Source organism: Argentina silus (genome assembly GCF_951799395.1).
Source record: "Argentina silus genome assembly, chromosome: 2".
NCBI lineage: Eukaryota > Metazoa > Chordata > Actinopteri > Argentiniformes > Argentinidae > Argentina > Argentina silus.
Window position 1 is genome coordinate 28,931,192 of NC_139656.1, and position 13,548 is coordinate 28,944,739.

The following is a 13,548-nucleotide window of genomic DNA, read 5'->3' on the forward strand; positions in this document are numbered from 1 at the left end:
GTCCCGTGTTACTTTGGTCACGGTTTTGCAACTGATGTAAAAGTAAAACGTAATACTGTGCTCTAGGCACCACAGGTGCCGAGGACACCAATCACGTCTACGCAGCTGTCAGTCTAAATCCTGTATGCGCGTCTCAACGGCTAAACTATGCTAAGCTAACTTAGCGGCAGCTAACTAAGTGGCAGGGCTGTAGTGTTTTGCTCAAAATGAATTAAGGATGTGTACAGTAATTTGAAGTCCTGGCTTTGGGCTAAACCAGGGCAGTTGTAATGGAATGTCCTCCATCAGCCAAGGAAACAACTTGAATCACTAATGTTCAAGTACAGAGAGGCACATACTAATGTCCAGCTGTGTTTCTGTATTACTAGTTACTCCTCTTGCATAACATGGAAAGGAAACCAATGAAGAATTAACCTTCATTCCCATGAGTTTATGGCTATGATTATAGGGTGGCGAGGAGGAACCTCTATTAATATTAGCACAATAAACAAGAATAGAGGCAAAACACTATAATGTAACACCATCAATGCCAGTTTGTGATCCAACTGAAGTGAGAAAAGTTTACAGATTATAATTGTTTGTCATCTTGGCACTGAATGAATCCTGGCAGTGAATAGTCCCTTTGTGTTGTCACTCTTCATCCAAAGAAAAGAACATTCAATTAAACCACCTTCTCATCAACATTTCAAATAGGTTTTATAGCAACAGCAAACATTTGCATAAAATGTTATCCGGGATTATCTAACCAGCATGTGGCATCCATGTTTCAACAGCAGTGCAAGGCAGGGGTCCTTTATGCAAGAGAAACTGACTGCAATTCATTGCTGGTGTGCTTAATGTCATGATACAATGCTGCCCTCTACAGAACAAAACGTGGCACATATTTCATTTTACCCTGGAAACGCTCACAGATGGTCTGTTCAAGAAAGCCCTCATTTGCATTGGCGAAACACGTTATACACGTACCACATTACACTGACATACTGTTCATCTAAGAAACAAACCCATTCAGAAGTATCCCAGAAAAACATAATGGAAGTCCAAATGGCATGGTTGTCATCTGCTTTAAAACATGCCTTGAAATGAATACTGCTGAAAGAAGAATATCTAGCCTCTCATTATTATTTATAAAAGGATTGTGATATACAATACATCACCACACTCCACCCAGATCATATACAATACACCACCACACTCCACCCAGATCATATACAATACACCACCACACTCCACCTAATCTCATCCCCATGCTGAAATTGCTAGTGAGAGAGAGCTGGCCGGTGGGTGACATTCCACTCCACCCAGATCATGATATAAAATACACCACCACAAAGAGGCAGACAGGGGTAGGATTCATTTCTCATCAGTTCTTTATTGCAGAGGACATTTTCAATATATGCTTGCATACACCTGGATACTCAGTAATGGCAGATGTGTACTGCATTAGGATGGTAAGAATGGTGGAATTAGACGAACCGTAAGCATAAGAAACAAATCTGAACTGGTTTAACTGGCTATGCTATTTTGACCTGATTGTCACAGTAAAAGTTAGTTGGCCTACAGTAATGTCACTTATACTTCTGTTTTTATACTTCTGTGGGCTAAGGGTCAAGTCTCTCCAGTGTTCCTTTAATATCTGACTTCACTAACTGATTATGCCAAGAGAAACAAAAAAACTCGATGCCTTCGTCTTTGATGCCGCCATGCTTCTATGTAGCAAATCAAACTTCATCCACATCCTCATTCGTGTTTCATCTCGCAGCGGGACACACATTAGTGCAAAGAGAGGTGGATCCTAGTAAATGTAACTTTTAAAGTAATTTGAAATCAAATCATTCAGTATCAATTACATGTGCCAATATCCACCCCCTCAGTTTGCAGTTTAGTGCCTCGCTGTGGAGTACTGCTTTAAGGGTGATAATCTAATTAAGAAAAGAGCTCAAAGACGAAAAACTAAAATCTGATTACCATATGAATTTGGTTAAATGATAATGCATTTCGTTTAACATTTAAACATATACAACTGTTAAACAAGGCATGAGGTTTTTCTCCTCTGGAATATGGAATGCATTTATGGACATTTCTGTTGCAGTTCTTTTTACAGTGCTTTCATTACTGACAAAATTAAAATTAACAATAAAACATTGCCATTTGTCCATTATGACATCAAGCATGTACTCACTTTGCTACCATATCATATAGTATTTAATGTATCCTTGTGTAAGGTAAGTACATTGCTTTTCAACAGAAATATCACTAAGTAATATCATTTGCATAAATTACCAATTTGAAAACAATCAACCACAGATATTAACCTGGTAATTACCATACGTGTTAATTAAATGCACTGTAAAAACTAAAGTGCTACTGACATATGTATTATTGGTGGAATCCTAATTCGCGATGCGACATTCGCAGAAATCTTGCATTGATGTCAACAGGACATTTGCTTGACTTGAGTTGCTTGCGGATCTCAAGTTAAGATTCCACCCTATCCCCACAAGAGCTGCCACTTCCATGGTGCGTGTCAATGGGGATGAAACACATCAGGCTGTCCCGTGAGAAAGCACAATCCTTTTTCTCAGGGCTAGGTGACTTAACCAAGCTGGTGGAGGAGGTACAGCAGACTTTATTTGGATAAAGTCAGAGTCAAAACTCCACACCATTCTGTATTCACAGTACTGCACCTTGACATAACATAGGCTTTGCATTGAATAGAACAAGAATAGGACCTACACTGCACCGGAGTAGGAAAGTGAATAGTTGGTTCATCCCTTTATCTCTAAAGTTAAGTCATTACATATAGCAAGTGATTTGGGGGTCAGTTATCACAGTCCAGAGTTTGATCCTCCCTGGCTGGGGCCCTCCTGTGTGAGGCAGTCCTCCGTCACCCCCTGGGAAGCCAGCTCTGACAGCACGTTGTCCAGGTAGTTGGGGTCCGGGTAGCCGTGGCCCGACACGTTAGACATCATCTCCGTCTTGTGGTGGATCTCGTTCCACACCACCGTGTCGGGCTCACCGGTGGTGCTGGACGTGCCCACGGTGAAGATGAGGCGCCGGGTCCACGCCACCTTCAGCAGCTCCAGTACCTGGGTTGAGGAGGAGCAGCACAGATTTTGGTTTTTGGTTTAAAAAAAATTCTAAAGTTAGCGGTTGGTGACAGTGGCTAGGTTAACAGAACCGGCGACATGTGGCAGCATTTTGACAGCTGGGGGTCTTGTCAATAAAGTGATAAATACTAAAGAGTGCACCCCCCCCCTCCCCACAAAAAACGCAGATTAAAAATTTTATATTTAATTTTTTTTTTTTAATTTAAATTTAAAATTTAAAAGTGATTATATGGGGAGCTCCATGTATTAGACTTTCTTCATCTTCTGTGATTTGAGTGGCCGTAAATCAAAAGTTGGTGATTCACTGCCACCTGCTGTGCTGGAGTGTAGTAACAACTCAGTTTCAGTGTCTCAGGTCAGTCATTTATTTATTGGCACCAGTAGATGGCGTCAATGCAACTGAAAGCCATTTACAAACTATAGATGAACCTATTGAAGAAGAAGACCATGTGTTGATCCAATTGGCTGATGCCTTCCCAGCTCATAACAAGACCCACCCTAACTGAGTACATGGCGCCCTTCATGCTGTCACAAAGGCAATGATTGGGCGTAGCAGGTGCCATCTCTAGGGCATCTATATGGTGTTGGCAAAGCTCCTCTCTTTTTAGAGATGATTGACAGCCATATGAGGTCTGGAGGAGGTCTTCACTGCCTCAAGGTTATGGTTGTGTACATGTGTAGGCTATTCATTGTTATGCATCACAGCATAGAGGCTTGTGAAAATATGATATGGAATAATGCATGAACATTGCTATGGCATGTTTACTTGAATCTTGGCTGGCCTATCAACTTTCGCATATGCACTCCTTCCATTGCGGGGAACCAGGCAGAACGACGGGAGCCAGAAATATCAGTATTCATGCTCAATATTCCCAACATATGTGCAGAATACAATTACCTCTCTACACTGTAAATGAGCATTTCATAAATTCAGCCAACAGGCCACTTTGTCGCAGCCAGTGACAAATCAAATTAAAATGGTAATGAGGAATTCACACTGGGGGAGGGGGGGGGGGGGGTTCTGCTATTTGGAGTGGCGCACCTGCAAATTAAATCTCATGCTTGATTTTGACAGAATCCACTCTCTCAGACTTGCTGTTTTTCAGCTCACTAAGCAAATATGCTTTTGGGGCACAGTCAGTATGTTGCACTTGCACCGTCAATCACTGCCGTGAGGGAGAGGCACTCTGTAATTGTAGGAGGGGGGCTCTGTTGGCTTACCTTTTTGCCCTTGTCGTTGTCCGGGAGAAAGCAGAAGCGAGGGAAGCCTCTACAGGAGAATGGCTGCCCTGGGTTTGGGTGCTCTGGACCCTGGGAGGGAGAGGGAGGAGGGAGAGGGGGGGGGGAAATCAAGATATGATAAAACTGAGAACACGCAGGCTAAGACCCAATAGCCCCATTTACACAGCGGAGCTAACGCTGTGCTGTGCTTTCCAAGGCCAATTACTTTTCCACAGTCACCCCCGGACTTCAACAGTGCTTACTTTGGGCCTATCAAGTGTTTAAAACTCAGGCTTTTAGCCTCCTTTACCCATCTGGTCCCCATCTGGCTAAACGGGGCTAGGGGCGCGGTTTAAGAGCTTACAGTTCGAACTTACGAAGTTCATTCCATAGAGACGGAATCTCACGGCTCATTCAGCCAGGAGAGTGTGAGGTCCTACCTGTAGGCCGGGGGGGATGCTGTAGATGATCTGTATGGTCCCACAGTCGGGGTGACCGGGGAGGGACTGGGAGATGCTGTAGATCTCCATTTTGCCCTTGGGTTGGGTCCCCGTCTTCTCCCCATAGATTGTCTTGCATGAGGGGCACTGAAGGCTTCCATCCTGGATCACAGAACAAAGCCTACCTCAGACACCGACTCAGCCAAGCCACAGAACCTCTAAAGACAGCATTTACAGGAGGATGGATGTGGAATAACAAGCACTTTTATGACCCGGCATTTAAAAGGAACAGTCCAGCATTTGGCTCTAGCCTGGACCACCAAACAACCCAATGCTAGTGGTCATTAAGATCCTTCATATTGTTCTTCACATAACACTCAAACTTCAAAGTGAAATATATACCTTGGTGCCGTTGTTGTACATGGCTAGCATGCAGAGCATGTGCAGGGTGTGTCCACACTTGGTGAACTTGCCGACCGCGCTGGGCGGTATGGAATGGGCGCCATCATAACCGGACGGACCAGACAGGCGGTCCATACAGATGATGCAGTCCTGAAACAACAGGGGGAGGGCATCTCTTCAGGCCACATCCTGACTGTCCCTCCTAAGACCTCTTCACCCCCCACTAACCCTCTGCACAGTTCCTCTACTGTTAATAATAAAAAAAAGAAATTTAAAAAATCCTAGCATTGTGACTGCCAATGGCACCTGGTCTTAGCATAGATTCTTGCTTATGATGACTGATGTATAGATGATTCACTTACTTGATGACTCATGTACTTGGTGTAAGTCGCTTTGGATAAAAGCGTCTGCTACATGTCAAAAATTTAAATGTAATGTAACATCAAATGGAACGTTACATTTAATTGAAATGAGTGGATAAGATGGTTCAAGTGTATGAGGCCTGGGGTGGTCCAGGGGTCTAGCACCACGGCCTGGGGTGGTCCAGTGGTCTAGCACCACGGCCTGGGGTGGTCCAGTGGTCTAGCACCACGGCCTGGGGTGGTCCAGTGGTCTAGCACCACGGCCTACAATGCACACCTACACTCATGTCGGCACAGGTTTGAATTTGGCCCATGCCCTGCTGACATACCCTCTCCTCCTTACTTCCTGTCTTTCTCTACTGTCTCTGTCCTGTAAAAACTCTGTACGAGAGTGGGACTGCCCCACCCTATTATAAAACAAATCTAAAATACAAATAAAATAAAAAGATGGGTCAGTGTATGACCTGGGGGAATGGCAGGTCGTACTGAGTGGGGGAAGACCAAGGGGACATGGCCGACCTGCAAACTGATGTTCCAATCAAATCTCGTTTTATTTGTCACGTACATCATCGCATATCATCGGGATCTTGCTCCCCGCTCAACGACAGTCGACAACAATGAACAGATCAGTAATAAAATATAATATAGTACTAAAACAGTGACAGTAGTAGTGCATAAGGGTGTAGTGTATGTCGCAGCAGTAATGACTGAATAATAATAGTAATACTGTGTAAGTAGTCGAGCGAGTAGCAACAATCATTTACAGTAATAGTGGAAAGGTGCAATTAATGTAGTGGCAATAATGTCTGATGATGCAATGATGAATCTCTGAACTGGTTAAAATGTTGTTGGGGTTAGGGGTTCGGTTAGGATTAATGGGATGCTGGTTGAGTGTGTACCAGAGTGCAGTTTGATTATGAAAACTGCTTTGGATATAGACTGCATTAATGTGCAGGGTGTGTAATAGGAGTGTAATAGTCACAGATAACTCACAAATATTATCGTTCCACTCTAATATCATATGGAAGATGCAGATTTTTACTTAAAGGGATAGTTCAACCCAATTACAAAATCACATTTTGGATTCCTCACCCGGAAATGATTCCATGGACAAGAACAAATTTCAAATCAACAGTTTGCTTCAGTTTATCTCGGCACTAACTAACAGCTAAGTCAATGGGCCCAATGCAAGTCAATGGGCCCTAGCTAGCATGTTTGAAACTTAATGCCCAAATCGTCTCAAACAACAACAATTAGTTTTACAACAACAATTTAGCTACAGTGCCCACATAAACAAAGTACAGATTGAGGTCTGTCCTTTCAGGGTATGGAACCAAATATGTGATTTGGTAATTTGGGTGAACTATCCCTTAAAAATGTAATTCTATAATCGGAGCTTTGATTCGACCTGAAATGGTAAGTTCAGCAGTAAGTCTATGTGCACATGATCTAAAGTGGATGTCCTAAAGTGGGGGACCGTTTTCTAATAGGAGGAATTTCAAGTATCTGACTGAGGGAACAAATGACTGTCTCTCCTTCAGAGAAGTCCTTCTATATGAGTATTGAGAGAGAAGAGGCAAGGCAGGCATTAACATGCATACCTCGTCTTGAGCCGAGGCCACTTCCTCCATGTAGCGGTGAATCACATCCTCTGGTTTCTGGACTGAAGCTGAGGGGAAAGGACACAATGAATGAACAGAGTTGGAACAGAGCCCAAACTACACTCAGTCAGGCCTCTTCTTATTCTCTCACTCTCTCTCTCTCTCTCTCTCACACACACACACACACACAGAGTGATTACACTTATGTTGCCTCATTTGTTTGAGTATCAGAGGCTGAAACGAGATGTCTTGCCGTGTGCGGTTGAACTACAGTTCACTTTGTTTGTTTATAGTCGATTTGTAACAAACATTGGTGGATTTACTGTTCATTTCACTCATTTACCCTTTCTCCACTTGTTTCTTGAATACCATAAATACCATGTGTTTAATCATGCTGCTCAAACTAGTGCCAGTTTAGGGGAAAATGCCATGGCAAGAACACTTTTTCAAGATTTAATGCAAGTTGACAGAACAAGGCATGCAGGGCTAATGTATGACAGTCATGGTTTCAAAAGAGAGGGAGTTAAGAGATTGACGCTAATCTACCAGTCCAGAGAATGATCTTCTTCTGTCTCAGTCAGTGTTAAGAGTCTGATTTAGGAGTGTCAGTCTGTTCTGAGCCAAGATGGAACGGAAGTGGTAAGACAACTAACAGTTCTGAGGGTGTACACCAAGTAATTAGTACTGGATCAAGCTGGTACAACACTGATGATGTGAATGGTGGATTCAGATAGGGATAGACAAATGACTCATACAGACGAACAAGCAATGGAATGCAATAAATGGCCACACACACATAAACACAAGAAGCCATAAGAGTCCACAGAGATCAATCAAAATGCATTGCCTTTGATGCCAACCAGCATGAAGGGACATTTTAAAGAAAACAATATTTGCTTTACTCTGCAAATGTTAAATCATGCCATCAGTTCCAAATGATTTCGCCATGAATGAAATACCAACAAATACAGAAGCATCGGATGTGAGACGGCAGACTACTGGAAGCAGGCCAGCGGAGGGGTGGGAGGGGGAGGGGAAGCGTAGCTACCTGTCCTGTGTCTCTTTGCCCTCCTAACGTTGCTGCTGTGAGTTTTGGTGGGCCTGCTGCTGGGGGGAGGAGGAGGAGGCTGCGAGGGAGGGGCACTCATGAAGCGCACGCCGAGTCCCACTGCTGACATCAAAATGGAGGCCATGCCTGGAGTGGTGGCCGATGGCAGCCGGTGGAGACATGCAGGGGAGGGTTGGGGAGGGGTCGAGAGGAGAAACCAAAGGAATGAGAAATGTAGGATAAAGCAGTGACTGACTTGGGACCTATGCATGCACAGAGGGAGATTGTACAGGGAAGAAGGAAGCTTTCACGCCCGTCCTGCTTTGTCCGGACAGATAACATTGGATTCAGGAACTCGATAGTCATTGGATTTCAGCCTATTGTTTGTACTAGATAAATGGTTGGACGAAAACTGTGAGCCTGTAGGTGATAGCAAAATATCAATACATCATTGATTTCCTTCAGATTTTACGTCCCATTTTATATGGTCTTGTTTTTACAAGGTAGGCCTACAAATAACAGAAACGATGACTCATCGTTCCGTTCACTAAATGCATGGAACACTAACCTAGCACACACAACAAATACAAAAGTGATTGAAAAATGTCCATGCCATTATAATACACACAGAAAATACATTCTGGCTCAACCATGTCTGTCCCAAATAAATGTGAAATATCAAAGGCTTTTCAAGACCTATGGAGCATGCCACTCCCAAGAGCAGTCAAACAGTCACGTCTGTATTGGTCAGAAACACAGATACTGTATTGTCAATCTGACTGGCTCCTTGGCTCTCTGCTACCTCAACAAGCAAGCATTAATGAACTCTTCATTCTTCAAGGCTCCAAACCCCTGAGAGACGTTGCAAACAAACACCATCATAGCAGGGCAACCAACAAAACAGGGCCTGACCAGACCGCAACAGGGCCTGGTCTGTGGAGATTAGCACCTAGAGCGAGCAACAGAGGTGGCGGACTAGGTGTCCAAACACAAACAAAGAGTCTGTTGCTTCCCACCATTGACAGTGACAGGGCTAACTGCCATTGCCGTGAAATCACAAAGGAGCTCTGCGTGTCCCTGGTTTACTGGCTGGTCAACAAAAGCTGTTGGTCTAAAATCTGTCAGGTCTTTCAGATAACCTATTAACCTCAGGGTGGGTGAAGGTGCTATGCAGGCTAAGTGACAAGTGCTTTGTTTGTGTCTGAAGCTTACTACTGTAGGCCTACATGCAAGAAATGTGAAGTAGTTTGACTGAGACAAAGTTGGCTAAATGATGTTACGGTTTGTCCTCATTTAGTCTCTGAACAGACTGACACTCACAAGACAAGTTGATGAAGGGATGAAAACATCCATCTTTTGAGTCACTTTCAAACCGAGGTGTGAACTGAATCTATTTTTGCCATTGACACAGTGGAAACATGCTATTATAAATATCTAGCATTCACATGACTGGGAATAAACCACCAATGGTAGAGGTGCAGATGAATTGCTTGTGACCTCTTTACCTGCCAGGGCTGAGCTCACACTGGTGGATCCATTCAGCTGTACAGGGATGACAGGGACACTGTGGAAATGGAACAGATGAAACAGTGGAAGAGATATGAAACATGGTAGCAGCCAAAAGGCACACGAGAATCAGTACACAACATCGAGTGAGGAATCAACATGTGACAATCGGAGGATAGGTTGAAGCAAATAGCAAAACTACACATTTCACATTCATAGAGTGTTCGAGTCACAACATACAGACTTGAATCTTCCTACTGGTCTGATTTTAGACAGGAAACAAAACACTTATGACACAGCAGCATCCACCAAATGAAATTGTTAAATTGCCCTAGAACATAGGTGTCAAACTCATTCCATGGAGGGCCGAGTGTCTACAGGTTTTTGGATTTTCCTTTCAATTTAGACCTCGTCAACCAGGTGAGGGGAGTTCCATACTAATTAGTGACCTTAATTCATCAATCAAGTAGATGGGAAGAGCAAAAACCTGTAGACACTCGGCCCTCCATGGAATGAGTTTGACACCTATGCCCTAGAAGCTGTAAATTCATATGACTTAATCAGTCAGAATCCTATGATGGTAGACTTTGCCCAAAAGCTAGAGACCCTAAGGATGGTGACAGAAATGGCTTCCATCTGAGTAAATGATTGATGGGGAGCTAGTGTGGCCTTGGCACGAAGGAAAAAAAAAGAAAAAAAAAGAGGCAGTCCTGAGTTCAGAGTGTAACCTGACTCGATGAGGGCGAAACAATAGGACCCTATTTCAGGGCTTCCTGCTCCGCGGTACGGTGCGGTCCCTCTTCTCCTCGTTTCCTGTACTGTCATGTTATTCCGCTGACACCTCTGTGTTGAGTGGTGCCCAAGAGACAGCGGAACAGAGCAAAACAAGGATGAGCCCTGCCAGTACTCCAGTACACATGCACGCGACGCTGCACTACAGTTCTACAGCACTCATTCAGTTAGAGAGACTTACTGGTCCCACCTCTCAAAAGTTGATGAGCTTAATACCACTTCCACAATGACAACTGGTGTTCAACAGCCTTCAGATCTTCAAAGACAACGCTGCAATCTTTTTTTACACTTGAGTTATTTAAAGAACATGCGTCAGATGCTGCGCGTAATCTGGGGCTGCAGGAGACTTACTAAAATAGTGGTCATCTATGACATGAAAACACACTTGAAAATGCAATAACAGTCAAAAGTTAAAAAAATAAATTAAAAAAAAACGGACAAACTGCATGTTTTTGCCTACTTTGTTCATTCGAAGGCATGACCTAGCAGGGGCGCATATGGCAAAACAATGGGAGGAAGTGAGTAAGACGCACGAGATGTAATGTGACCCTTCCAACATTGGCTGGCCTATTGACCCAGCATAGCTCTGGGTCACAAATCTGGTTTCCTAATCCTCTGCACTGCTTTCCCATCATGTCATGTGTGCTCTTTCAGAGTAGGACAGTTTGTGAAGTTTTCAGGTTAATTTTTCTATTGTAAATAAAGCAAATAAATGAAATGTTAAGAGAACAGAGATAGATTAAAAGACAAAACTAACAAAATGTCATTCATAACACACGCACTCATGACCTACCCTACAATTGTTGCCCAAACGGTAACGGTGGTCAAATGTATACATTTTCAGACTTTCCAAACAATGACAACGCATAGGCAGTGACCCACCTTAAACCATTGGCACTGGTTGGATAGGACAGTGGAGCACCAGGGAGTTGACTAGCCGAGGGCCCTGGAGGCCAGGGGCCTCCCCAGGCCATTCCCCCCACCGAGAGAGGCCTCCTAGAGTAGGGCGAGTACACCGAGGTGGGGTGAGCTGTGGCTGCCCTCCCCGGGGGTTGGAGGCTAGGCCGGCTCAGCTGACCAGAGGAGAAGGAGTGGCGTGAACGGCTGGGCATGGGGCCAGTGCTGCTGTGGCTCAGACACTGGTGGCAGGAGCAGGCTGGGCCCGAGTGGATGACCGAGGTGCCAGAGGACAGCGGGTAGGGTAGGTTCCCCTGCCGGCGGACCTGCCTTCTATAGCCAGAAGCCTTGTTGACCTGTGCCAGTGCTGTGAGGTCCACTATATAGTTATAGCCATGCGAGGCCAAGTCTGCTGTGGCCTGCCGGGCCAAGTAGCTGTGTTCTAGTAGGATAGAGGTGCGAGTCTCGTAAGGGGTCCATCCTCCTTCGTCGTTCGCCCACTCCCAGAATACACCACTACTCAAGCCTGAGGACTGGGGAAACAAGGCTCGGCGTACAGACCGTGTCTTCCCTGGAAGAAATGCAATACTTAGTTAATTGCATTCTATACTCATGAGGCAAATGGTCAGCACAGGTTGGTTACAATGAATGTTGAAGACAAGTTATTGTTCATAGTCAAGTTGGTACACATAATATGTCACTTTAGTATAAAGTGATCTCAGTATATGCTGAGATCAGAGGGTGATATCCTGCTGTTTCTCTATTATTAACAGGTGTGTCAAAGTCCATTTAAATTCCACCAAACCACCCTGGCCAGGGGCCTCCCTTTGGCGCCAGCTACCACTAAGGTGACTGTTGATGCTGTGCGATACAAAAGCTGGCTGACTAACTGAGAAGCCGTCATGCTTTCATTTTTTCCATCTATTCAGTGGCCTGCATTACTAGTTAGCTGCCGTTAGCTAAGTGAATTTTGCAAGCTATACTAGACAGTTAAAAAGAACATCTAGCAAGCACTGTACTGACACGATAAAAGTTTGACATTGCTAGTAGCAGGCTATACTCTATACTCGAAGCTAAGCTATCAGCTGATCAGAACAACATCGCGCTAACACGTCGTAACAAAAGCCTGACACAGGCAAGAGGTCCAGTAGAATTTTATAGCATACGTCTCTGAACAGAATGACACTTACCCGTATCCTGGCGAAACTGTTTTAAGCTTGGTATGTCTATGAGATAAGGCGACAAGCTGGGATCTGATTGTCCGAGGCAGATGCTGGTGGAGCCGGGACCCCCACCTCTGTGTCCCCGCGGTGAGGAGAAGCATTGTTCGATGTAGCCGCTCACCTGGCCGCTATAAGGTCGCCAGAAGCCAAGATCATCTTGCCATTCCCATACCACGACCATGGGCTGAGATTGTCCAGGTGTTCCCGAGGTCGGGGTAGACATAGAGGGTCCGTTCCTAGACCCATTTATCCCTACAAAAGAGCCAGAGGCAGTGGCCATATCGCGCAGCTACTACTAGCTAGCTAGCACAATGCTGGCAAGTGCTGACCTGTGTGTCTGTGTTGTTGTTGTTGTTGTTTTGACAAGAAAGCTGGCTGGATATGTAGTCGCACGCGTTTATCTCCAAAGGCTACAATACTACCTTGTCAGTAAAATGTCATAACCTGAAGACATAGCTATAACCTCCATACAACTCAAGAGATGTGGCTAGCTAGCTACCACGTTAGCAAAGCATTTAAAGCTTCCTCACTGAGTCAAGCCAGCTGCTAGCTAGCTGGCTTGCTAAAACGGTCCATTCTAAATGTTGCTAGCTGGCTAGCTAGCTAGAACACAGTGGAGTCGAGGTCAGGTGGTAAACATTTAGACAGGCTATTTGATAGCATTTTGGAAAACCTCCAAATACGGAAATATCGTGATATACGCTAGTTGCTAGTTCCCAGCTCGACCGCAAGCCACCTAGTTCTGATGATGGAACAACAATCAATCGTTGTTTGGTAAATGACGATATCGCGCAGGGTACGCACGCACCATGGGAGGCGTGTATACAGTAAAAGCAAAAACCCTGCATCAGAGTGGTACTGTGTATACTACTCTGCCCTGTATTATCTTTGGTACAAGCCGTCGAAATGGCATCACTGCCACTACTGGAGATCTTCATGGAAGTAC

General features: G+C 44.6%; 1 protein-coding gene across 2 annotated transcripts; it reads right to left on the bottom strand.

The window, feature by feature from the left end:
* Positions 1–1,358: 1,358 nt before the first annotated feature.
* Positions 1,359–13,340, bottom strand: dtx2 (deltex 2, E3 ubiquitin ligase). Of its 2 annotated transcripts, XM_083665106.1 has the most exons (9): positions 12,570–13,340; positions 11,365–11,950; positions 9,690–9,748; positions 8,185–8,331; positions 7,137–7,204; positions 5,174–5,323; positions 4,772–4,933; positions 4,332–4,421; positions 1,359–3,089 (listed from the first exon to the last, which is right to left on the bottom strand). In XM_083665106.1, exons 1-9 carry the CDS (start codon positions 12,880–12,882, stop codon positions 2,829–2,831), a joined length of 1,836 nt encoding a protein of 611 aa, XP_083521232.1. In that variant the 5' UTR covers positions 12,883–13,340; the 3' UTR covers positions 1,359–2,828. The 2 variants fall into 2 exon arrangements, with proteins under 2 accessions (XP_083521232.1, XP_083521233.1); XM_083665107.1 differs by lacking the exon at positions 8,185–8,331.
* Positions 13,341–13,548: the final 208 nt, after the last annotated feature.